General features: G+C 42.2%; 1 protein-coding gene and 1 long non-coding RNA gene across 35 annotated transcripts in view; one reads left to right on the top strand and one right to left on the bottom strand.

Moving 5' to 3' along the window:
• Nucleotides 1-24,303, top strand: part of LOC120855988 (phosphodiesterase 4D interacting protein) — a 244,430-nt gene that overhangs the window by 188,912 nt on the left and 31,215 nt on the right. For 18 of the 33 annotated variants that reach the window (XR_005719356.1, XR_005719358.1, XR_005719354.1 and 15 more), the window contains 6 exons: nt 10,205-10,293; nt 15,565-15,797; nt 18,633-19,068; nt 20,195-20,387; nt 21,500-21,619; nt 22,778-23,306. Coding sequence is in view for 24 of the 33 variants with exons in the window: in XM_040230913.1 (XP_040086847.1) it covers nt 10,205-10,293; nt 15,565-15,797; nt 18,633-19,068; nt 20,195-20,387; nt 21,500-21,619; nt 22,778-23,306 (1,600 nt within the window). In the remaining 9 variants the exon portion in view is untranslated. Of the gene's footprint in view, nt 1-10,204; nt 10,294-10,573; nt 12,259-15,564; nt 15,798-18,632; nt 19,069-20,194; nt 20,388-21,499; nt 21,620-22,777; nt 23,307-24,303 lie in introns of those variants that run through there. The other 15 variants (XR_005719357.1, XR_005719355.1, XR_005719352.1 and 12 more) reach the window with 4 other exon arrangements.
• On the bottom strand, nt 329-15,552 carry LOC120855990. 2 transcript variants are annotated; one of them, XR_005719361.1, is made up of 3 exons: nt 15,539-15,552; nt 10,037-10,040; nt 329-414 (listed from the first exon to the last, which is right to left on the bottom strand). It is a non-coding gene; the product is annotated as an uncharacterized LOC120855990 (long non-coding RNA). The 2 variants fall into 2 exon arrangements; XR_005719360.1 differs by lacking the exon at nt 10,037-10,040 and adding an exon at nt 14,815-14,817 and having other exon boundaries at nt 330-414; nt 15,539-15,550.

Genomic DNA, 24,303 nt, shown 5'->3' with positions numbered 1-24,303 from the left:
CCCCTTCTTTTCCCTCATCCCTTCTATGGGCCAATAAAGTTTATTCCTCCCCCACTTTCACAATCCATTTCATATATTCCATATCATATCATAAATGCATGTGTGTGTATTTTTTTGCCATTCAATCAACTCCTGCTCTTTGAGTGAGAGCAATTTTTTAATCAAAGGTTCAAGATGAGAGAGAGAGAATAAGAGTCTGCAGAATGACTCTGCAGAAATGGTATAATCCTTAGAAGGTAATCAAAGCTAAGACTTGCAGTAGTAGACTGAATGTATTGGGAAGGCCAAGTTAAAGAGCAGAGGCAAAGACTGTTAAAACATTTACAGTAAACCTTTACCTCTAATATTGTTTCAGAGTTGATTATTGAATGACAGTGAAAAGAGATTAGATGCAGATTAAATTACATTAATTTTCTTTAAGCCAAGCGTATAATATTTAGTCAGAACGTAACTTTAAGAAAGCTCCCAGGTCTATCAGGGTGAGAATTCTCCACATAAAACGACAGTTTCAAATGCAGTGTCCCCTTTCAAGTTCAGTATTTCACCAAATAACTCATTATGGTCAGAATAGCCTACTACTTGTATTTTTTTTATTTGGTAGTGGCACTAGTTGGAGTACTATATTTTTCACTTTTTCGTGCTTTTGCATTTCTCCATGTTAAAGCAACTAATAGGCTTCTGGCTTTGATGTGTTTGAATAGTTTAGAAAGAAATGTCACACATCTTTCTAGGCTTTGGTCATGTCTCAGTGTTTTGTTATCACAACATGATGGAAGTAAGAAAGGGGGCCCTTTAGATTATACTTCTGGTATCTTAAATATCAATGTAATTGATATCTTAAATATCAGTAAAAAATAACAGTAACCAAGGTTACTTTGGAGCTTTGCAAGCTCGTGAGATTTGTTATTTCTGCTGGATATAATTTTCCTAGCTTAGAAGGTGAGGTTTCAGATTTTAAACCATGGAATTTGGAACTAGGGATTGGGGCTCTTCAGCACCATAAATGTAACTGAGTAACCTTTCTAAACTAGGCGGAGCACAATGGTTTTTCTTTTTTCCCTCCCATTTTTTTACATGACATTTTACTTCTTTCATATGCTGACATGGCTTGTTTACATTCCAAATTCTGTCCAAGTTTCTGTAACCTCAGCAACACCTGTAACAGAGCATCACTCTGACGTGGACAGGGAAGAAAATATTTTCCTGGAGGAACACCCTGGAATTCTCTGATTAAGTAATTTGCAAAAGATTGGTAGCCATAAGCTTCCTCTTAAATGGAAATGCTTCCCAGCTTTAGTGGGCTTGCTTTGAGGGGAAAAGGCATCATTTAATAAAGGAGATAGGAAGTATAAGCCGAATCATCCATTTTTTCCTTAGTCTTCCAATTTTTAGTGACCCTTTCCTGCACAAAGCTTTTTGTAACATTCTAGAAGTAAAGAAACAGATAATCAAGCTGTAGAAATATCAACCCACCAAAGACTAGCCTGTCCTATGACTACAAGGCATTTAGGAAATGTCTTTTCTTATTTTTACTAATAGCCCAATAGTGCTAAGTTTCCTGTTAAGATTCAACCATGGCTGATATTTGGCTTCTAATGGCTCATAGAGATTACAGTAATTTAGGTAAGCTACTACTTCCATGTCTGTCATCCTACAAGAGTAGGCATTTCCCTTGTTAGCTTGACCAGTTGCTAAATGTTAGAAATGTTAAGGTAGTGGAATGAAGAATGAGAAACCCAACTTCCTACCAAAACATTAACAAAATACATAGATTAGGGGGAGAAAGTAAGTGAACTCTAGTCCTGATTTGGATCCTGAAAAGATGGAGTAACTTGTTCTGTAGTTACTTACCTTTGATATTGGTCCTTAAGAAACATTTTAGAAAGTTAAGGGATTTAGTGGCACGGAAATTAGAAGTTTGATCTTGATACCATAGATGTGACTAAAATCTGGTTCTGACTTTCTTGTCTGTATAGTTGGAATAAGGCTTGTGAACATTGCTAACTGGAGAGAGTTTTCCAGTCTAACAATTTTGTGTGATAATTTGGCATCTTATTAGAGAATATGATTCTAATGAATTTTGCTCTGTATCCCACAGATGTTTTGGCCCCTTCATTCATGTACTTGTATTTAGCATGCTGTAATAAGATTCCACTCCCTCCTTAGGAGCGCAGACCTTTTCTTTTACTGAATTGTTCTACCTTTGCCAGACGTTTTTCAATATTACAATAACTTTAGATAAATCCTTGTGTGCTTATAGAACCTTGTGTTTGAAGGGGAAAAAAAGGTGAAAGAAAATGGAGTTAAATTCTCACTCAGATTATGCTTAATTGGAAACAGAACTTAAATTCAGAAAAATCTGTGTTGATAGATTTGGTCTTTTACATATTTCCTTTCTGGTTGTAATGGTTGTAAGAGGTCAGGGTAATTGAAGTCTATAGAAACTAAAGAATTGAAAAGGACCTCCAAGATTTATATAATGAGTGAAATGGAAGTCCTTTTGATAGATATTTCCTTTAAACTCTTTTCTATTACAGGATTAAACTGTATCATTGAAGTCTGATCATTGATAATACCTAATATAAATCAGCATTTTCTGGTGTTCTCTTTTTACTATTTAGTCAAGTTACAGTAACTTTTTTGAAAAGGCCTGATGGGACTGTTTTAATATTATCAGCCTTTAACTCTTATCCTTAACCCCCTCCCGCCCCCTCCCACACCCACTTCTCTTCATTCATTTGTGGACAGCAGCAGTATTTTCATTTCTTCTGCTTCCTCATTTGTATTTTTAAAAGATTTGTCTTTATCATTATGTACAGTCAGAGATCTGTGGAAGATCAAGAAAACCTTGACCTGAATAGGATAGTAGATCCAAGCCATAAGTTTCCTGAGGAGGTTCTTTAGTTTATTCTACTTGCACTATTTATACCTAAATGACCCCAGTGGCAGATTTCTATAGAAGGCCTATCACTTTTATGCTTGCTTATGCTTCTAATCCAGTGTCTGGTTGAGAAATTTGGTTCATAGCTTCAAAACAGTTCAAGAAAATTGGTTTCAGTTCTCTCTGCTTCAGTCATCTTCTTCCTCTCTCTGCTTCAGTTGGATCTAGAATCCTCCGATTAGGACAAGGAGAAACAGATCAGATTACACCCCAGATTGCTCCTGTAATTGAGGAATAAGTGACCTACCTAAAATCACTTCCCTTTGGAGTGTAAGCCCTAGAGGAAACAGTTATTTAATACCTTTGCTTTCTTTGAGCTAGTATTAGAAAACTCTGGTTCCTGTTGATATGATCAAGTTATTGTTTTCTGACTTATTGGTCATTTTCTTTCTTTCTTTTTTTTTTGAAGTCACAGAATCTTCACATCCCTGAAAAACTCAAGTTGCTTCTTCAACTAGGGTCTCACTAGTAATTCTGCAGGTTTGCAGCCAATGTGCAGGGATATGTGACAAACTTCCTAGAGAGTAGGGAAGGAATATAGTGACTCACACACTTTTAAAGTCCATTTTCCATCTGCCTTGTAGAAACGGTACTAGAGGTGTGATAAATGAAATTAGCTTTGGTTTTCAGATACTAATATCCTGTGAGACACAAACATTTAGAAAATTTTCTCTCATTTCCCTTTGAGGTGAAGCTCAGAGAGCTTTTATTCTTCTACCTTTTGTACTGCAGAATCATTTATACTGCAGAAAAAATAGCTGGGAATATGGAGCTCATATAAGGCAACTCAATAAGAAAAACAGAAGGAATGAGTCCACAGGCCAGGAAAGCAGAATAATTTCTGTGGGGTGATAGTTTCTGTGTATTAAAGCATTTTGGAATATGGATTTAAGCCACCTTGTCACTAGGCATTTGGAGCAATTAACTTTGTTAAGTCATTTTTATTACAATTAAAAGACAATCATGTAGATTGTAAGTAGTGTGAGTATTGACAGAAGGTAAGTCCTCAACTTCTTCCCATATCATCACTGAGCCAGGATAAATTTCCCAAATAAAAAATCAGTGTTTGTAATTTGCTTCCAACAAAGGATGGGAAGTGGAAGAGAGACATAAAACTGTAGCGCTAATAATACTAATTTTATCAGATTTCAAATAAGAGTAATTAAACTTATAAAGTGACATACTAATTCTTTTTGCATTACTTTCCCTTTTTGTTATTTAAAGTCAAATTCCAGAAATAAAAATCTTTATCATACTGTTTTCTTCTTGCTAAAGCTGGAAGGATAAAATAAAAAGTTCAGCAACATCAGAAAATGTTTGATCTAAAATAATAATGAAGAGTATGGTGGTTAAGTACATGAACCAGATCGACTTCCTTGTTCCTTTTGAGAACTCATGATTGTCTGGCAAATACATGTAGGTTTGTGTTTAGTGTATAACATGAATAGACAGTGCTTCCTTTTGCAATTTCAAAATAACAGCTTTGAAATACCCCTCTCAGTCTGTAAATTTTAGAGGCATGTGTATATACAAGTGTGTTTTATAAACCATGAATTTGTCTGTTTCCACTGAGTATGATCAATTTAATAATAAAAAACAGGCTTACTTTTTACCACTTAAAGTTTTGATCTTAGGGCTGTTGAGAAAAAGTGATTCATAACAATTTAGGTGAAGAAGGAGTAACATGTTACATCCAGTAACTTGGCACTAGATCCTTTTAGGCCTATTTACCCACCCAAAATAAGCTGTAAGTTTTCATTTCTTCATGACACTGTGTTGTGTTTAACTGTGTTAACATTTGTGCTAGCATGGAGCATGTACTTTTTTATATATAAGTGTTAGAATTTCAGCTATTTTAGTTGAAACACAAAATTGTTACTTATCCAATAAAAGTATCAAAGGCCAAACAGTAATTATTTGGTTTCATTCTTAAAAGATTAATGACAAAAGTAGAGAAAGCTCTTTATCTTTTTTTTCCCCTGTATAGGAGAACCAGTCTATTGATGATTGTACTAAAACTCCAGGTTAAAATAAGGCTCTGAAATGAGTGAATGCCTTTGTATTTATTTAACTAAAGGAAGGAAGCAGAAGAAACCTGAATTTATTTTACTCACAAGGAAATGAGAAGCATTAAACTTTCCCTAGAAATGTGAAATGGATTACTTTACCTTAAAAAAAACCCTTCCTGCTCTGCTTGCTAAAGGAGAGTAGTGGAAAGTGGGATGAAAGTTTGAGGAGCCTATTGTTATGAGCTATCGGGGAGATAGTGAAAGACAGGGAAGCCTGGCATGCTACAGCTCATGGGGTCTCAAAGAGTCGGACACAGCTGAACAATTATGATGGGTGGTGCTGTCTGTGTGTATATTCTGGAAAGCCCTGTTTCTTGTGTTCTTTGAGGAACAAAGAGATCATAGAAGGAAGAATTCCTTGACACTACAGAATTTTAAGTCACTGAAAACAGTTGCTTTCTGAATTATAAGTTTGTAAGCTGGAAGGGTACCTAAGAGATACTGTGATTTAAAGACAAAGATACACCATAAAGGAACTTGACTGCAGACAAGTTTTTTGTTTTTTTGTTTCTTCCCCTAGCTACTTTGGTTCCAATATTAGAATGTCTAGTTAAAGAATTTTATTTCTCAGGAGAAGCTTATGGAAGACTCTATGAAATCTTAGTTTTCTGATGGTTCTAGAAGGGAATGGATGCAGGTAAAATTGCAGTTTGATAGACCTTTTTTCTTTGATCCTCTCATGTAGGATCATAATATTTAAGTCATCAATAGTTGGTTCATGAGGTGAACAGGTGAAAATTCTTATAATTTCATGGTAGAGTGCCTAAGAGTGAGAGGGAGGTGGACCCAGAGGGCATAAAGAGCCTGGCACTGAGGGGAAAACAGCCAGGCACTTGTTACTGCAAACTTGTTCATGCTATGAAGTTTAGCTCTTTAAATCACATTTCAAAATTAGTCAGCTATGATTCCTGTGTTCCGAGTAACTTAATGGGAAAATTTTACTCCTTTTCTGTTGGTTGCATATAAATGGCTTAAAAAGAAAACAAGAATGACCATAGAGTAGAATTTGGAGAAAGTGGTCTTGTTGCAGCCCAGTTAGGGCTCATTACTGAAGAATTAAAATAACACTTCATGACTTTCCCTCAAGGCTTATTTGTGCATGATGGAGTTTTAAGGAGTTTAATGATGATTAATCCTATTTGTTAAAACACCTATTCAAGAGTTCATCTTAATCTACTGATCTGTGTTTTTTTCAACTGTCCTGCAAAGTAGGAGGAACTTAAGAGTGTTACTTCAAACCTCCATAGTGAGCAGTGAAGAGGTAGACTTAAGATCAAATAGACTTAAGATCACCCCCTGAAAACACTGTTGTTGTTTAGTCACTCAGTTCTATCTGACTCTTGTGACCCCATGGACTGTAGCCCACCAGACTCCTCTGTCCATGGGATTTCCCAGGCAAGAATACCTGGGAGTGGAGTGGGTTGCCATTTCCTCCTCCAGATCTTCCCAACCCAGGGATCAAACCTGTGTCTCCTGCATTGGCAGGCGGATTCTTTACCACTGAGTGTTCTGCTGAGTACATTTAGGTTCTATGGCCTTTTTCAACTCTCTGCTTTCTAGCGCATAAACCATTTTGCCAATAATATTGTAAAATAGTAATAATAAGGAATATACTGAGTGTATGCCAAGCACTGTTTCAAGCACTTCAAAGGCACCAAACCCTTTATAGCTGAAAAGTGTATGGAGTGGATATTACTATTAACCCGAAGAAGTGAGGAAACTAAGTTATGAAAAGGATTTGTCTAAAGTCACGTAACTAATGATGCAAGCAGAAATCTAACCTAGACAATCTGGCTCTAGAGTCCGTGTTCTCAAGAATTATGCCATCCTCAACTTAAAAAGCACAAAAGTATGACTTTTTGCCTCTGTGATAAAAAAGACCTTATATTTTCATGCCACTTAAATTTTGCCCAAAGCTTTTAAAGTATTGTATTTTAGAAGTTTATTTCTATGTACTTTATAGAGTCAGACAGTTGATAGAAAATAATGCTTCAAGAGAGGGAAGTTTTGGTAGCACCTCCTTATGTGTGATTCAGAGCCTTGAAACTTGGGAGAACCACAACTTGAGAACTATTATTGAAGCCTCAAATAAAAGTTTTTAATAATATTTCCAGTCTAACATGTAAAACTTACCCTGGAGATCGAGAGGCAAGTTAAATTTGAATGAACAGATTCTTAGCTTTCAGTAGTTCTAAAGGTGGCAGAACATTTTATTTCCTATTTATCAAACATTAGCAATAACTTCATCAATATGAAGTATAGTACCTTTAAATTAGAAATGTATAGTTCTGAGGATAGTGTTCTGTTGCTTTGTAAAAGCTTAGAAAGGGTATTCTCCAAAAAAGAGAAGTTCTTACTGTCATTTAAAAAACCAGGAATGGTAACAGCAGAGGCCTGTCTACTGTAAACTTACAGGCAGGACTTTGTGTGGGATAACTTATTTCAATATTTTCTATGTATTTTTTTTAAATTTACCCCTCAAACAAACACATTCAAAAAAGCTTTTTGCATTCAAATTGGTAAAGGCTAAGCTACCCTTCAAGCTGCCCTGAAGGAAGTACTGCAGACTGCTGCTCCTGAGAAAATGAGTAAGGAAAACAAAACCCCTATACAGTAGAGTGTCAGGATGAAATGGGCATTTTTCCTTCGTCTCCATTTAACTCTTGATGAAGTCAAAATCATGGTATCCTGCCCCAGAGTGAATTAAAGAGAGAACATTATTAATAGAAAGTCGGATGGGTCATCAGAAAGGCGACAAAGGTAAGTGGAGGGCAGAAAGGGTTAGACAGAAGCCTTCAAGGCCAGTGACAAGCACCCTTTCTAATCTCCACTTACCTTACTTCTGGAATCCTGTACAGGAATCATCGCAGGATGTGAGCCCAGTGTGGTATGGTGGGAGTGAGGATCCTGACCTCATAGAGCTGAACTTTCTTCAACCACAGGATTATTCTTTTCAACACTCAGAAGGGAAACAATATGAAAAGTGTGTTTTTTAAGTCTGTCACTGAGTGGAACAATTCATTTTCTTTGCAGAAAAAGAAAAAAAAGGTTCTGATCTCTATTGTTCTGGGAATAGTGAACAACAATAGTGTTGTTCAAAGTGAGCATAATACAACACGGTTGTCCTCAAGTGAATTAGCATCCTGGGTTCAATGAGTTCCCAAAGCAGCCACAGCGTAGGAAGTGGGTTCAGTCACCTCTACACAACCAGTGTCCTAAATGAGATGGTTCTGGGGCTGGTTTAAAAAAGTAAGTATTGGAAATCTCTATTGTGCAACAAGTCTGCCACAGAGCTCTAAAGATGCCGAGCAGTAAAGGTGTCTTCTTGTGAGTCGGGCTTTATTGAATAGGGTATTGCCTTGGTCCAAAGTTAACACAGCGTTCACGGTAAAGATCAGCAAATGAGTCATAAAATTAACCTGTTAGGACAACATGCTTTTAGTACCTTTTCATGAGATTGGCCGGGTCCATTGCAAGTGCCCTGGCATAACCTTGCAGATGCCAAGAGATGGAGTGTAGGTGTGGGCTGGCCCTGCTTATCTTACCTGTAGAGGGTAGTGAATGCTCGTTATTTATGCAGAGCCTTTCATTCATGGTGTGCGGGCTCAGGAGCAGGTTCTCTGCTCTTGGAGGAGGAGACAAAAATCTGATTTGTCACCAGAAGGAACAGTGAATGGTCTCTGCCTGAAAGTCCAGAGACTTGCCATCTTGGCATGGCTCTTATACAGGGCTAGCTATAGCTACGTAACTGTGGTCAAGCCGCCTAATCTCTGAGGCTCAGGTTACCCGGTGGCCAGAAGAGGAGTTGTTACAGGTTGGTTTCTGAGGCCAGGGTCAGAACTGGATCTCAGGGTTCTCTAACCTGTGCAGGTTCTGTAAGACCCAAGGAGTATCAATGATGCATTTTCTCTGGTGTCCAGATGAATTAACCATTATAAATTCCTACATTTTCAGAAGAAATCAGTAATGTGAGCAATAGGTCTTAATCTAAAATTTGATGAACAGTCTTATTTTTACAGATGTGGAGAAAAAGGAACACCCTATTTTTGTGCTGTCTGAAATGGCAACCATCAGCCATGTGTGTGACTATTTGAATTAGATTTAAAAAGATAGACATAATATTGGGACTGTTATGAGAAAAATGCTTAGTGAAAATTCTTTTAAGCAGTATCCATAGTTTCAGATACAAAATTATGAATAGTGATTCTTTGTATTGCTACTAATTCTCTCAGTGCCAGCCAGAATTTCTTCAAAAGGATTAAATATAACAGGATAATATTTTTAAAAAGAATGTTTTATTTTTAGATGTTTGAAAAAAAATCATTTCCTCAGGCTCAGTAGCCACGTGCGACTAGTGTCTACTGAACAGCAGGGGCATAAAATTGCAAAAGCTTCTGGTGGTCAGCACTGCCCTAGACATACATCTAGACCATGAACTGCAGCTACCTGTCCCTTAGTGTGGGGCGTAGATGTTTGTGTCCCAGGGAGACTGTGTTCATTTTTGGTGAGTGAATGAATGGATTAAATTCCTTTTAGACGAAATGGTGCAAGAAACCCTTCAGGCACAGGATGTTGGCATTGGACAAAGGTTTGAGGGAGGTGGAAGGAGGGGAGGTAAGAGGAAGGGGTTAAGAAACGGCTGAACAATTCTCGGCCCTGGAGCTGGACTAGACCTCAGCTGCTGTAGGACACAAGACCCTTGCAGGAAGGTTCCTCATTGAGATAATCACCCCACTTGCGACTGATCCCAACAATGGAAACGTGGGAAGAGCAGGGCTGCCCTGATCCCAAGGAAATCGGGGACCCTCTCCGCACTCAGTGGTGGGAAAAAGTTGTCACATTGGGTCCATGTCACGGTAGGGAAAATTATTACATAGTGGCAGGAAGAAAATAATTCAGGGTTTCTGGAAATAAGTGAGAGGGGCAACCACTTAGTCGGGCAGTCTAACAGCTGTGCAGTTGAAACCAGTTTACCTCTTGAGGTTTAAGCTGGAGTGTTAGTAACAAAGTATCAGTGATGAATGACTTTTCTACAGTGTTGGTGTTGCCTTCCCTGTCGGCCCTGCTGGCAAGGGGGCCACTCTGTGGGGAAAGGAAGAAATCAGAGGCAGATGGCAAAATGAGTGTAATCTAAGCTGCTGTCTGGAAGGCACCTGCGAAGGCAGTCACCTTTCTCTTCTGGACCCACTCCTAGGTACAGCTGCAGGGGACGACACGGAGGATGCGAGCACGGAGTTCACCGACAGTATCGAGGAGGAGGCTGCACACAACAGCCACCAGCAAGTAAGTCCGAGCTAGGTCCTGGGGTCCCGGGGTGGAGGGCTCAGAGCCCTTCGGGGACTCGTGGTCTTCTGCAGCCGTCGTGGGCCTGGCATGAGAAGCCCTCTTTGTGCATAAACCACTTCCCTGTCTTCTTCCTGCTCTCCCCAAGCTCCCCAGCCACCTTTCCAACCGCCATTCTCACTCCATTTTTCTTTCCAATCCACCCTTTTGGCTCCTTGTGTCTCGTGCTCCTGCTCCCTGCCCCTTCCTGCCCTTCTTTGCCCCTATGTACCATCTATAGCTATAGCTTCAGAAGAATTTTTGCTCACAACAAAACCATGGACTCTTACCATCTTGGGCTTTTGTAACCGAAACACATCCCAGAAGACAGTTACCAAAGGGCCACTTGGGGAGGGGGCAGGCCTGGCCCCTGCTTCAGGAGAGTGCTCTCCGAGGAACTACAAGAGGACTGGAATGCCTCCAAAACCAGGCTCATCCTGGGGAAGTCTCACTACATAAAGGAGAACTGTGTTGGGCACCTGACTGCTCAAGTGGTGATGAGTCAGCGACCAGCAAGCCCTGCTCAGACCTCAGAACGTGGTACCCAAGGCTGCAACATTGTTCTCACTGACCAGCAGTGAAGGTGTAACCAGCAGTTTCTCGAGTTCAAGGGTAGAATGTCGTGGACCTCAGTCCCCGAGAGTGATCCCGTAGCACCCACTGGAACGCCTCTGTGTCTTCACCTTGCCCAGGGATATTTGGCAATCCTGTGTCCTAAAGGGACCGGGTGTGTAGATTTTTTTCAGGAGCAAGTGGGTCATTGGTATCTGTCGTTCTACAGAAGCAGCTGGGCGTTTCCAGGGATAGCTTCCTTGGAGCAGTTGGAAAACTATGGGGGAAATGAGTCTGCCTCTTCATCTCCTGCACGAGAAAAAGACGAGGCACGTCTAATAATCCTACAGAAAGACCACGTGAGCAGTACCCAAACCTCACAGGATTGGGCACAGTCTTTGACTCTTGAGGACGTAAGCAGTTGTCTGAAACACCTCCTATTCTCAACACAGTTTCTCTACCTTCTACCAAGACCCCCTTTTTGTTGCTCTAGACACATCTGGCCCTAACTTCTCCCTTGAGTTCCTGCATGAGCTCCACTTCTCTTTTTGCTTGGACAGCTTCTGAGTCCTCCTAACCAATGCTTGTAACTTTAATTATGTGCTCTGTTGCCCCTCTGGGCCCATCCCTCGCCTCACCTCTCACTCCCTGATTGCACTGAGGACCTTGGGTGGGAGAGAAGGGTCTGCAGGATGTGAAAATATCCACTCTCACATGGAGCTTGACTGGGATGTCAGCTGTCAAGCTGACACTGATGGTTATTAACTTCAGAATATATGAACAGGAGCCACAGATATGGAAAGAGCCAGATGTGGTCCAAACTATGCGTGATAGTAGGAGTTCTCCACTCTGATTCTCAGTTAGAGGCAGACTGGTTTGTAAAGTCACTTCTTCCTCAACCTTCTTTTTCCTATAGCTGAGTGTGGAGAAATAATCAGACTACCTTTTGAGGTCAGTCCAACCCTGGAATAAACTGTTACATTGGGGCGTTTGTACTTCCCTTGCAGTGTCTTCCCTGTCCCTTGGCATGTGTTCAGTTGCTTGAGTCGTGTCCGACTCTTTGCGACCCCATGGACTGTAGCCTTTCAGGTTCCTCTGTCTATGGGATTCTCCAGGCAAGAATACTGGAGTGGGTTACCATTTCCTTCTGCAATCACTTGGCATAGGAGATACTTAATAAATTAGACAAGTATTTATCTGTTGGATAAAAGAATATCTTGGGTAAGCACTGTTTTTCTTTGCATCTCCTTTCCTTGAGAGTCAATCTTCAGTTCTGGGAAGGAGGTATGTGAAATCATTGTAAACTTAAAGCAACGTTTCTGAGGGTTGTGGGCGTGGTTCTCCTGCTACCAATTAAATAAAGCTTGTTTTGTCATAACTGTCTTGTGTCCAGATTCTCAAAAATGTATCTGCTTGTTTCCAGGGAACTGGTCCCTTAAGGTTGTGCTCTGAGCTTCCCCTAGTTGTGTCCTTGGGAGTAGACCTTATTCTCGACACCTAGCTCCCTTCCTGCCTCAGGCATACACACACTTCCCCTTAAAACATATCCACCCAACTTTATGTTCCTTTTAAGGCAAGAACCAACTTTTGGCCAAAGCATATTTCTCCATCTTTATTTTTGGACTCACCCTCCTCAGGAAGTTTCAGGTCTGGCCATAATGGTAATTTTCCCCAGGTATCTCTCACACAATTCCATTCTCAATCAAATCTAAGATCTATAATACCTAGGAAATTCCTGTGAAAGAAACTAATCATCATTGTCTTTCTTTTGACCTTTTGCAATAGAGAAAATTAATCAACAGTCACAAATGCAAAGGAGAGAAAGGCAGTGATGAACTTGAAAAAAGGTCATTTTTAATACCTTAATAAGCTGTCTGAGAACTGAATACATTGTGGGAGGTATGGAGCAATAGGGCTAAAACAAAGCCATTCTATTCAAATAAGAGATCAGGTTTGCACATTGACTTCTGTGGGGCAAATGGAAAACCAGCACACCAAAAAGTTGAATTATAAAATGGAAACAATAGAACAGAAAAATTAGGAAATGTGAAAAACAACAACAGCAACAATAATTTATGCGATGTAACTAACAATAGAACTAAAGGATCCATACCACTATTGCATACTCTGACACCCTGGGGTTTAGCTTGAGGAAAAACAATAGGAATATTAGCTTTTCATAGATGATAAAGAAAAAAATAATTAAAATGCTAGATCCTGAATCACTTTTCATACATTTACATTTAAAATGTAAAGACAAAGCAGCCAAAGTAAACTCCCTTAGACATTGAAATATGAAAAGTCAGATTAGCCTGGGAACAAATCAGATCTCTGTTTTCTCATTTAAAAGTAAGAAATCAGACCAGATAAACCATATGGTCCATTCTGGTATTAACATTCCATGGGTCTTGTTTTCCCTTTTTAAAGAAAGCCAATAAAAGTCAATTAAGCCAATTAAGTCAATAAAAGATAACATACATCCAGAAGGCACTTAAAAAATAGATGGCATCATTAAAATTAGACATCATTTTTAAGCAAAAGGAACCCTTAAGGTTTCCCTGGAGTAGGAAATGGCAACCCGCTCCAGTATTCTTGCCTGGAAAATTCCATCAAGAGAGAACCCCGTCTTTGGGGCCCCAAAGAGTCAAACGCAACTGAGCACCCTTTATTAACAGCAAAGAATAACTGTGTCCATATTGAAGGCTGATGGCAGTGTTTATTTTAGGTAAGTTAGTTGCAAAGAGTTTATGTAGAAAGATAATGTCACATAATTTAAATGAAAGGTTAGGTCATAAGCTTTCAAAAGTGGTTTTATCCAGTCCTCCTCCTTCATTTTGTCCCAAGTGCTTCATGGCACATTCAGGGATGGCCACCAGTCTAAGCCTGGCAGCAGAGCCATAGAGACATTCTCAGGAGCCTCCCAGATCTCAGGCTTACAGCTGCAGGTGGGATTGGTGTTGGGAAATGAGCACATGTGGGCAGCTTCTCCTTTCTTCGTCGAGAGGGCAGAACTTGCACATCTCTTCACAACCTCCACTGCTGTGCTACTAAACGCTTTACACATACACGCCATGAATCAACCCCACCACGCACCTGAAGCCTAGATTTTAACATGCTGTTACGAGGTCCAAAGCAACAGTCAGTGGCTTTGAGACAAGCCAAGCAGATCTATTAATCACTGATTCATTTAAGCTCCTCTGAGCCCTGTTTTGTTTGATATATTCCTGATCTAATTGAAGGAATCAAGTATATAATTAATTCTACAAGTCATTCCTAAACAAGTGGCCACTACATGATTTATGGAGATGCACATAAATATTTTGATAATGTTGATGATTGTAAGTGGTTTTTTGTAGCCAGAATGAATTTGTGACAGGTACAAGTCACTATATTTATAGAGATAAAACATGACCCAGAAATAGCTGTGTGGAGACGTGGAAAATTGGGAGGTCAAAATCAACTTGAAGTTAAGCAAAACCCCAAAATGCTGCCGCTGAAAGGAAAAAGAAGCCATTATGACATTGGGATATAAGATTAATATTTGACAGGCAAGAAATTCATGTGCTAAAATAATTGGTCATACACTAAGTAGATTATCATACTCAGGTTTTGGTTTCTTTAAAGAGCATGATGAAAAAGCTGGAGAGGCGCCTAAGACAAACAGTAAAAAAATTTTAAAGTTAAAAAATTGTTATTTGAGGAAAAAACCATACAGTCTGCTTTTGTTAAAATTTTAAGGAGTAACTTCAAGAGTATCTTCAAAAACCAAAGGTGATGGGAAATTGTTTCTGCTTGTTTTCTTCTCACTTGCTTAGATCTGTAGAGAGAGTTTGGCTGGCAGCATCAGCACAAAGTGTTAGCCAACAGGGAAGGTGGTTGCTAGACAGGTGGCCTCATTTTATTTAATTTTTTTTAAAAAATTTATTCAACTTTCTGTTTTATATTGGAGTATAGCCAATTAACAATGTTATAATAGTTTCAGGTGGACAGCGGAAGGACTCAGCCATACATATACATGGATCCATTCTCCCCCAAACCCTCCTCCTATCCCATCCCATCCCATCTAGGTGGCTTCAACTTTAATTTCTCACCAACTATAGACTGTGATTCTCCTGCTGCCAATGAAATTAGTTTCTTTGTCTTACCTATAACTCCACCCATACCCTATTTCTCTGGTTATGACTCCTAAGTGCCCGGATCCTTCCTCATAATCATTCTTGTCAGAGTCTGAGTTACAGGCCTGGCCTCAGGCTCTGAGCTGTGGTATCTTAGCCATGATCTTTGCAATTAAGGACTCGAGTGTTGTGGAACTGATGAAGCTTTTTGTCTTTTGAGAAGGCTCCCAAGAAACTCTGTCCCCCCAGAAAGAGAAGAATCAAGAGCATCCACACTCTCCAGTCCTCTTTAAACCTCATCTATTTGCATTTGTTTTCAGTTTGTTGTGTGCTTGTGGTTTTTCCTCGCCCACCTGTGCAATTTCTTCCTGCAGCCCATGGCAAAAATTCTCCCTGCTTGTGCAGTGCGTCCTCTCACCCAAACCAGTCTCCAGGGACCCTATGGTTGGGAAAGTCCTAGGAGGGAGGTACCTTTTTTGGTCCCTTTAAAGGCTGCCTTTGTGCTCTGATGTTCCTCAGAGGCCTCTTAGTGAACTAACTTCTTTAAACCATGGTTTTCTTTCAGCTCATCAAGGTGGCGTTGGAGAAAAGCCGGGCAGCTGTGGAGACCCAGAATGTCTCTCTTGCTCCTCCTTCCCTGACAGGAGGGGACAGTAACAGGGGTCTTCAGGAGGAAATGCTCCACCTGAGGGCTGAAGTTCACCGGCACTTAGAGGAGAAGAGGAAAGCTGAGGGGGAACTGAAGGAGCTAAAGGCTCAAATTGAGGAAGCAGGATTCTCCTCTGTGGCCCACATCAGGTAGGACGTGCCCCAGAGAAGAGGAGCCTGCTGATTGAGAGGCTGCTGTAGCCCAGGGACCACACTGCTGCAGCCAAGGAATTTGTGCCACCACGGGGCTTCTTGGTCCACACCCAGGCTCCATGCATTCATGCTTCTACAGATTCTTAGAAAAGCTAATAATACTAGATAATGTGTGTGTGTGTGTGTGTATGTGCTCCATGTCTGACTCTGTGATGCTATGGAATGTAGCCTACCAGGCTTCTCAGTCCATGGGATTTCCCAGGCAAGAGTACTGGAGTGGGTTGCCATTTCCTTCTCCAGGGGATCTTCCCAACCCAGGGATCAAACCCGGGTCTCCCACATTGTAGGCAGACGCTTTACCCTCTGAGTCACCAGGGAAGCCCTATTCAAATAAATCTGGTCTTAATTCAATATAAAAATGTCCATTATCTGCTATACATATGACTGTCACAAGTGGAAATCTCCCAGTTGTATGACAGATATTGCTCTTTTGAATTGACTGGAATGTGTAAGGAATCTCTTGCTACCCAAGATGCTTCACTGCTGTATGCAGAACCAGAACAGTCCATGAGGAGGAAGGGTTTACACAGAGCCTCCACTCATCTTTCTCTCAGAAGCACAAATCCTTAAATTGTGGAATAACAATTTTAATAATCTCTTCTGTTTTATTTACTTTGCAAAAGTGGGAAGTAACTTATTCTTGGGCTGGAATGGCTCTGCTTTTAATCTTTCCCCTTGCCCCCAAAAGAAGCTTGGAAAACATGCTGATAGCATAGGGATAATCCACTCACTCATTCGTCCATAAGGGTCACAGTCCTCATGGCCTGCTGTTTAGAACACAGCTGTGCAGATGGAAAGCTGCTAATCCATACCCTATAGTTTCCCTGCCTATTGTATGCCACTTAAATGTCCCTGAGTCACAGAATAATATTAATACTAGTACTTTGACATCTAGTACAATGTACCTTTTTACCGTTAAGGAACCTCAGGCCTAAAAAGTTCTAGCAAACTTGCTGAAGTTTGCATAGTAGTCCATGGCAAGATCCCTGGATCCCAATTATTAAATTCTAAGCCTTTTCTCCTATATACTTTATCAAACATTTTTTGAAATTCTCTTGCAATCATCCTTTGTTCTGGTTCTTTTACTCTGAATCATCATGATATTTCTCATCTTCAGTTCAGTTCAGTTCAGTCACTCAGTCATGTCCGACTCTCTGTGACCACACGAATCGCAGCACGCCAGGCCTCCCTGTCCATCAGCAACTCCCGGAGTTCACTCAGACTCACGTCCATCAGGCTTAAGTTTGATTTAAACTTCATTATGTGTAAACTTTCTTGTGCTATCATGGGTGAGAACAGTACATCTCTTTCAATCCCACAGCTGAATATAGAAGCACTGCTGATACTGTAGAAGATAGACTATGTAATTCGTAATTCTATGTAATTCTTCTCTTTTGGGAAGATTTTGTTGAGCCTTGCTTTTGTTAGTTTGTATTGTGAAAAGAACAGGGTTTTCCCCCCAAATACAAAGTTATGACATAACATTAAATATTCTTTATACCACACATGTGCCCCTTTCTTTCCCCGTTACACCTCAGTTTTAGTAAAATAGCTGTTCCCCTTTTCTCCACTGAAGAAACTCTCACAGTCTGTCTGATTCCTATGTCCTAAACCATGTTCATCCTTAATTCACTCTAGACAAGCGCTGCTCTATTCTAAACCTTTAGGATTCTGGGCAATGCAATGTAGAGGCCCAGCGAACTGCTGGTCCTTCAGGCTGTGAATTAGCTTCTACCTTTGTGTCTCCTGGTCAACAGTTCTCAATTTACCGTCCTTAAGAATCACCGGTGGAGCTTAAATAAAATGCAGATTCTTAGGCCTTAGCTCTTAAGCTTTTTAAACAAGCACCTCCTAGGATTCTGCTGTTAGTATTCCTCAGGTCTGCAGCTGATAAGAGCAGAATTATATAACTTCTCAGTTGCAGACCCTGAACTAACCATAGCACTTGAGAATTTCATGTAAGCATCCAGTGACTCCACTAAGTCAATGAAGTGAACTGCCTTTTTAAATAAATTGCCTTATTGAAGCCATACTTTTTATTGCTTTCATCCAATCCTAGTAAAGGATTTGGTGGGAGGAAAGGCTGCAACCGGAATATCTTGGTGAAAATTAGTTGTTTAGCCCATTATATCTGCTCAGCAAATATGAATATTCTATGTGCAGCTGGCACTGTGGAGGCTCTGGGGACACTGGGTGAACAGAACAGACAGAATCCCTGCTCTCATGAAGACGATCTCCTATCACAGGAGGCAGATAGAAAACAGCTAATTAACATAAGTACATTTGACTACAGTTCTGGTTAGTGTTGTTTGTGTCTTCTGTGTTCCTAGGTCCCAGTCTCTCATCAGTAGTTGAAAAATGACTGATGATAATTAATAGAACTGTAGTCTACATAATAATAAATTTCTCCCAGGCAATGTCCTTTTTTTTATTTTTTATTAACAGTAAGTATCCTTGTTTATTCTACAGGCCACTGAAAATTAGAACATGAGTTTCCAAGCATGGGTAAAGACAAGTAGACTGTGTGTCTTGAGTCCAAGATTTTTAATGATAATGCTGCCGAGTATTTATGGGAGTGTGGGGAATCTCCTGCTCTTCCTGAGCCTTGATTTCTTTGTATATAAAATAAGGGATGTTTTAATAGGTCTCTGAGGTCACTTCATGTACTGGGGTGTCTCTGAGTCTCTGATGGACTGAGTTGTGGGTTAACCGGGCTCCTAGGAAATGAGGCCAAGACCAGACCCGGCCCCTGACTGTGTATGTTTCTTGCAGGAACACCATGCTGAGCCTTTGCCTTGAGAATGCAGAGCTGAAAGAGCAGATGGGAGAAGCAATGTCTGATGGATGGGAGATTGAGGAAGACAAGGAGAAGGGCGAGGCGATGGTGGAGACTGTAGTTGCCAAAGGGGGTCTGAATGAGAATAGCCTTCAGGCTGAATTCAGAAAGGTCCAAGGAAAACTGAAGAATGCCCGTAATATCATCAGTCTCCTCAAAGAACAGCTGGTGCTGAGCAGCAAGGAAGGGACTAGTAAGCTTAATCCTGATCTCCTTGTGCACCTGGCCGAGGAGATCAACAAAATGAACACAGAGCTGGTTTACTCTCCTGGAAAACACCAATGCCTAGAAGAGGAGGGTGTGACCACAAGGCCGTGCCCCAGACCCCAGAGCCTTGACCTTGGGGCTGCCCTCACAGTGGATGCTCACCAAGTAAGTGTGGGGTTAGATGAAAAGCCCTTGGAGAAAGGCTGGAAATGTCTGTTTTTACCTTAAACTGTTCTGCCCCATGGGTCAGGAGGTACCACGGGAAGGGCACCTTTGCACCACAAGTAGTGGTGATAATGTTCCTCTAACATCCAGCCTTTAGAAAGGTTTCTTTTACAATATTATCTCATGAATATTACATGAGTAATTAACTTTCATAAATATTTGAATGCTTAATTTTCCAGGCAAGACACTAGGCACTGGAAACAGGCAATAAGACTTCATCTCTGCCCTTCAGATATTCAACATGGTGGGGAAAGATGGCACAAAACCAGATCATTTCCATAGGATGCAATATAGAGCTACACGGGGCTTTAAGGCAGCCAGTCAGTGGTGTGTAATGACGTCTCTTACCTATCACTGCTGTGTACTTCACAGCTCAGCACAGGGGTCTGCTCCTGAGCCTCAGAGGAACTGTCAGGATTCTCTAAGGGGAGGGGGCTGAGCTGCTGCTGCTGCTGCTAAGTCGCTTCAGTCATGTCCAACTCTTTGCGACCCTAGAGACGGCAGCGCACCAGGCTCCCCCGTCCCTGGGATCCTCCAGGCAAGAACACTGGACTGGGTTGCCATTTCCTTCTCCAGTGCATGAAACTGAAAAGTGAAAGTGAAGTTGCTCAGTCCTGTCCGACTCTTCGCGACCCCATGGACTGCAGCCCACCAGGCTCCTCCGCCCATGGGATTTTCCTGGCAAGAGTACTGGAGTGGGGTGCCATTGCCTGCTGGGGATTAAGTAAAATGGATAGCAGAGGACTGAGAGAACAACTGGGTAGGAATGCAGGGAGAGATGAGTGGAGGTTTCCACCCCTTCTCTTTTCAGCCACTAACAAACATTTGCTGAGGGTTCCTCACAGACTCAGGTGGCACTGTGCTGTGTGCTGTAGCAACAGAGATAAATAAAACATCACCCCAGCTCTCCAGGTGCTCAGTCTGGAAAGCAAGTAGCTGCCAAGTGGAATGAGGATTGTTACGACAGACACATGGATAAAGTACACGGGGTTCGCAAGGCGAAGTGGCCACCACTGCCTGGGGAGGAGCTCAGGTGGCCCTGACTCTGTGCTGGCTCTTTTCACAGCTGGATAACCAGCCCCAGACCCATGACCCTGGGCCACAGTCAGAATTTAGCCTCTCGGGATCCACGAAGCACCTGCGCTCCCAGTTGGCACAATGCAAACAACGCTATCAGGATCTCCAGGAGAAGCTGCTGATATCAGAAGCTACTGTCTTTGCCCAGGCCAACCAGCTGGAGAAATACAGAGTCATGCTTAGTAAGTCTTAAGTTCACCACCACCTGTCTTCTCCCTGAGAAGCTCATGCTTTGCAGACTTCACTCTTCTTTCCCAGTCTCATGGTCAGTTTAATCCTGACTATGACCTTAGCATTGTGGAAGTGGATTGTTGTTGTTATTTAGTCGCTAAATCGTGTCCAACTCTTTTACAACCCCATGGATGGTAGCCTGCCAGGCTTTTCTGTCCTTGGGATTTCCCAGGCAAGAACACTGGAGTGTGTTGCTATTTCCTTCTCCAGGGGAATCTCCCTGACCCAGGGCTCGAATCCATATCTCCTGCTTTGGCAGGTGGATTCTTCACTGAGCCACCAGGGAAGCCCATGGAAGTGGATATTTAACTTCAATTTGCAGATGGCAGAAACAAATAAATGAATAAAGCAAGTTTGCAGTGACAGCATAGGGAGGAAATGAGCTAACATCTAGCTCCACTGATTTCTGGTACAGTCAACAGACTGCCTTACCGCGCTCAGCATATGTTGATTGTTTCTCCTCTGCTCCTCTTTGCGCCCCAGGAGACTCTTCAAAAATGTACCATTGTTGTTGGTCTAGAATCAGTGCTTTCTCGTAGAACTTCTGCAGTGACATAAATGTTCTGTATCTACGTCACATATGGTTATGGAGAACATGAAATGTAGCTAATTCAATTTGGGGATTTAAAGTTTTATTTAATTTTTGTCAGTTTAACATAAAACAGTCACGTTTATAACATGTACAGAACAGTGCAGATCTTGGTGTCTTTGAAACTGAGTTAGTTCTGCTCCATTCAAACATTCCCTGAGCCCCCATGAACAAAGCATTTGCTGGTTTCCCTGGGGCTTGTAGAGTTGATAGTATGCAGTGTCTGACTTAAACATGTCTGGTTCCAGGGAAGCCCAGGTTATCTGTAGGTAAGCTCACCAATGGGGAACAAGCTCACCTGGTGGAGAGAGGTCCTGCTGCCTGGAGCAGGTGTTTCTTCTCCCACCTCAGTCCAAAGAAGCATCTATCCCACTCTGGGTCTGACCTCCCCAAGGGCCAGGGTGCGTGCTGCTGAGGAAGAGAGTGTAGGTGGGAAATTTAGATCCTCTGGAGCACGCCCTGTCTGTTCCCAAGCAGGTGGATCATTGGTGAAGCAGGACAGCAAGCAGGTGCAGGTGGACCTCCAGGACCTGGGCTATGAGACCTGCGGCCGAAGCGAGAACGAGGCTGAGCGGGAGGAGAGCACCAGCCCTGGTGAGAGCTTGGGTGTGGGGCTGGCCCTCCCCAACTAAGGGCAGCCTTCACATTTGGGTGCTGCTGGCCAACCCCACATCTGATGAGGAGCAGGGCTGAGGGGTGCAGTAGGCTGAAGGGGACACAGGACAGAGGGGGACAGAAAGTTTGGAGAACTCATGCCCAAAATGAGGCTGAGTGTGAGTTTGAATTTCTACAATTAGTTTTCAACATGCTGCCTGTTTAAAAAACAATTTCAGTGTGAACTTTAAAAAAAAAGTTTTATCCAACTGATTATTTTAGAAAAAATACTGTGTATGTGTTAGTTGCTCAGTTGTATCTGACTCTGTGACCTCATGGACTGTAGCCCGCCAGGCTCCTCTGTCCATGGAATTCTCCAGGCAAGAATACTGGAGTGGGTTGCCATTCCCTTCTCAAGAGGATCTTCCCAACCCAGGGATCAAACCCAGTCTCCTGCACTGCAGGCAGATTCTCTACCATCTGAACCACCAGAAAAAAAAAAAAAACCTAAAGTCTATTTATTAATGAGAAGATCAAATGAGCTTTGAGTGAGTCAGTGAAAGTTGCTCAGTCATGTCCAACTCTTTGAGACCCCATGGACTATACAGTCCATGGAATTTTCTAGGCCAGAATACTAGAAAGGGTAGCCTTTCCCTTCTCCAGGGGATCTTCCCAACCCAGGGATAGAACCCAGGTCTCCCACGTTGCAGGCAGATTCTTTACCAGCTGAGCCACAAGGGAAGCCCAAGAATACTGGAGTGGGTAGCCTATCCCTTCTCCAGTGGATCTTCCTGATCCAGGAATCGAACCAGGGTCTCCTGCATTGCAGGCGGATACCACCTGAACTATCAGGGAGATATGTAAACTGAACATCTAAAAAAAGTGTTTTTCTGTTATAAAAGCACTTTAGCTATAGGGACATCCACCAAATTGAAATTGAGGAGAAAAACACTGAGTAAAATAGAAGGTGACCACACCTGACTTGCAGGGCTCTTGGAGGACAAGAAATACAGCATTTGGAGGCTAGCACAGTGCCAGCGCTGAATAAGTACTGCTTTAACTTTTGTTCTAGTAGTTATTGTCCTCAAGACCTTGAAGGGCATGGGCCTCAGCAGCATGCCCAGCTTCACTCAGAAGGATGTCTTTGTCTTTTCTCAGAGTGTGAGGAGCACGATAGCCTCAGGGAAACAGTCTTGATGGAGGGGCTGTGCTCCAAGCAGGGACACCTGGGCTCCACAATGGCCAGGACCCCTGGGAAGAAGCCCCCGGACAGCCAACTAGGGAAGCAGGAGGAGCTCCGGGCATACGGAAAGTCAGAAGACATCTCTGTCCTACGTAAGGACATCAAAGATCTGAAGGCCCAGCTGCAGAACGCCAACAAGGTCATTCAGAACCTGAAGAGCCGGGTTCGGTCCCTCTCAGTTACAAGCGATTATTCATCTAGTCTGGAGAGACCCCGAAAGCTGAAGGCCGTTGGTGCCCTAGAGGGATCCTCACCGCACAGTGTCACTGATGAGGACGAGGGGTGGCTGTCTGATGGCACTGGGGCTTTCTACCCTCCAGGGCTTCAGGCTAAAAAGGATCTGGAGAGTCTGATCCAGAGGGTGTCCCAGCTAGAAGCCCAGCTCCCAAAAACTGGGACGGAAGGGAAGCTGGCCGAGGAGCTGAGATCTGCCTCGTGGCCTGGGTAAGGAGGGTGCTCTGTGGATCATTGCTTGATTGAAGATGTCTAAGTTTATGTGTGAAATAGGGAAGCCCAGGCAGGTAGAAGAGAGAACCCATTGGGGCAGTCAGAGAGGACCTATTTCAAAGGTAGCCCTGGGTGTTAAGAAAGGACACATGACCCCTGCTGGGAGATACCAGGTCCCTGGGATTTCCTCTTAGGAACGTCTTCATACAGCGACAGAACATAAAGTATTAAAACTGGAGGAAAACTTCCTGGGTTTGAATCCTAGCTCCAGTACTTACAGGCTATGCAAGCCTCCTTAGTCTTCCTGAGCCTGTTTCTTTATCTACTAAATAAGGATAATAAGAAAACCTATCTCAAAGGGTGGTTATTAGGTTTAAATGAATTAATCCAAGTACTTGTAATAATGCCTAGCACATATTAAAGCTCTCAACCCTATTTGCCATAATTATTATTGTTATTGATACTTTGTGTTGAAAAACACTGGACTAGATGTCCATCTCAGGTTATCTATGCTGAGTAACAGACCACCCCAAAGTAGGGGATTCAAACAGTAATTTATGTGGATTGGCTGGGCTTAGTAGGGGTAGCTCTCACTTGGGGTCTCTCATGCCGTCAGATGATGGCTGGGGCTGGAGTCACTGAGATGTCTGGCTAGACATGGCTTCTTCATCCACGTGTCTGGTGATACAGTGCTCCCTGGCTTCTCTCTTTCTGCACGTGGCTTCCTGTCTTCCGGGGCCTGTCCTCCTGGCCTGGGCCTCTCATAGTGGTGGTCTCAGGGTAGTTTCACTTCAGCATGGTAGCTGGCTTTCAAGAGTCAGGAAGTAAAAGTTGCCTGGTGAATTAAGAGTGATTCCTGGACTTGGCGCAGTGTCACAGAGCCCACACAGATTTGAGGAGGTAGAGAATGACTTCTACCTAATAAAGAAAGAGGGGCACAGCCACATTGTAGCCAAGCATGTGGAACGGGAGCTTGAGTAATGGCCATCTTTGC

This window comes from Oryx dammah, unplaced genomic scaffold (genome assembly GCF_014754425.2).
Source record: "Oryx dammah isolate SB20612 unplaced genomic scaffold, SCBI_Odam_1.1 HiC_scaffold_28, whole genome shotgun sequence".
In the NCBI taxonomy this organism is placed as follows: domain Eukaryota; kingdom Metazoa; phylum Chordata; class Mammalia; order Artiodactyla; family Bovidae; genus Oryx; species Oryx dammah.
Note: the sequence above shows the minus strand (reverse complement) of the source record. Positions and strands in the feature narration are given on the sequence as shown.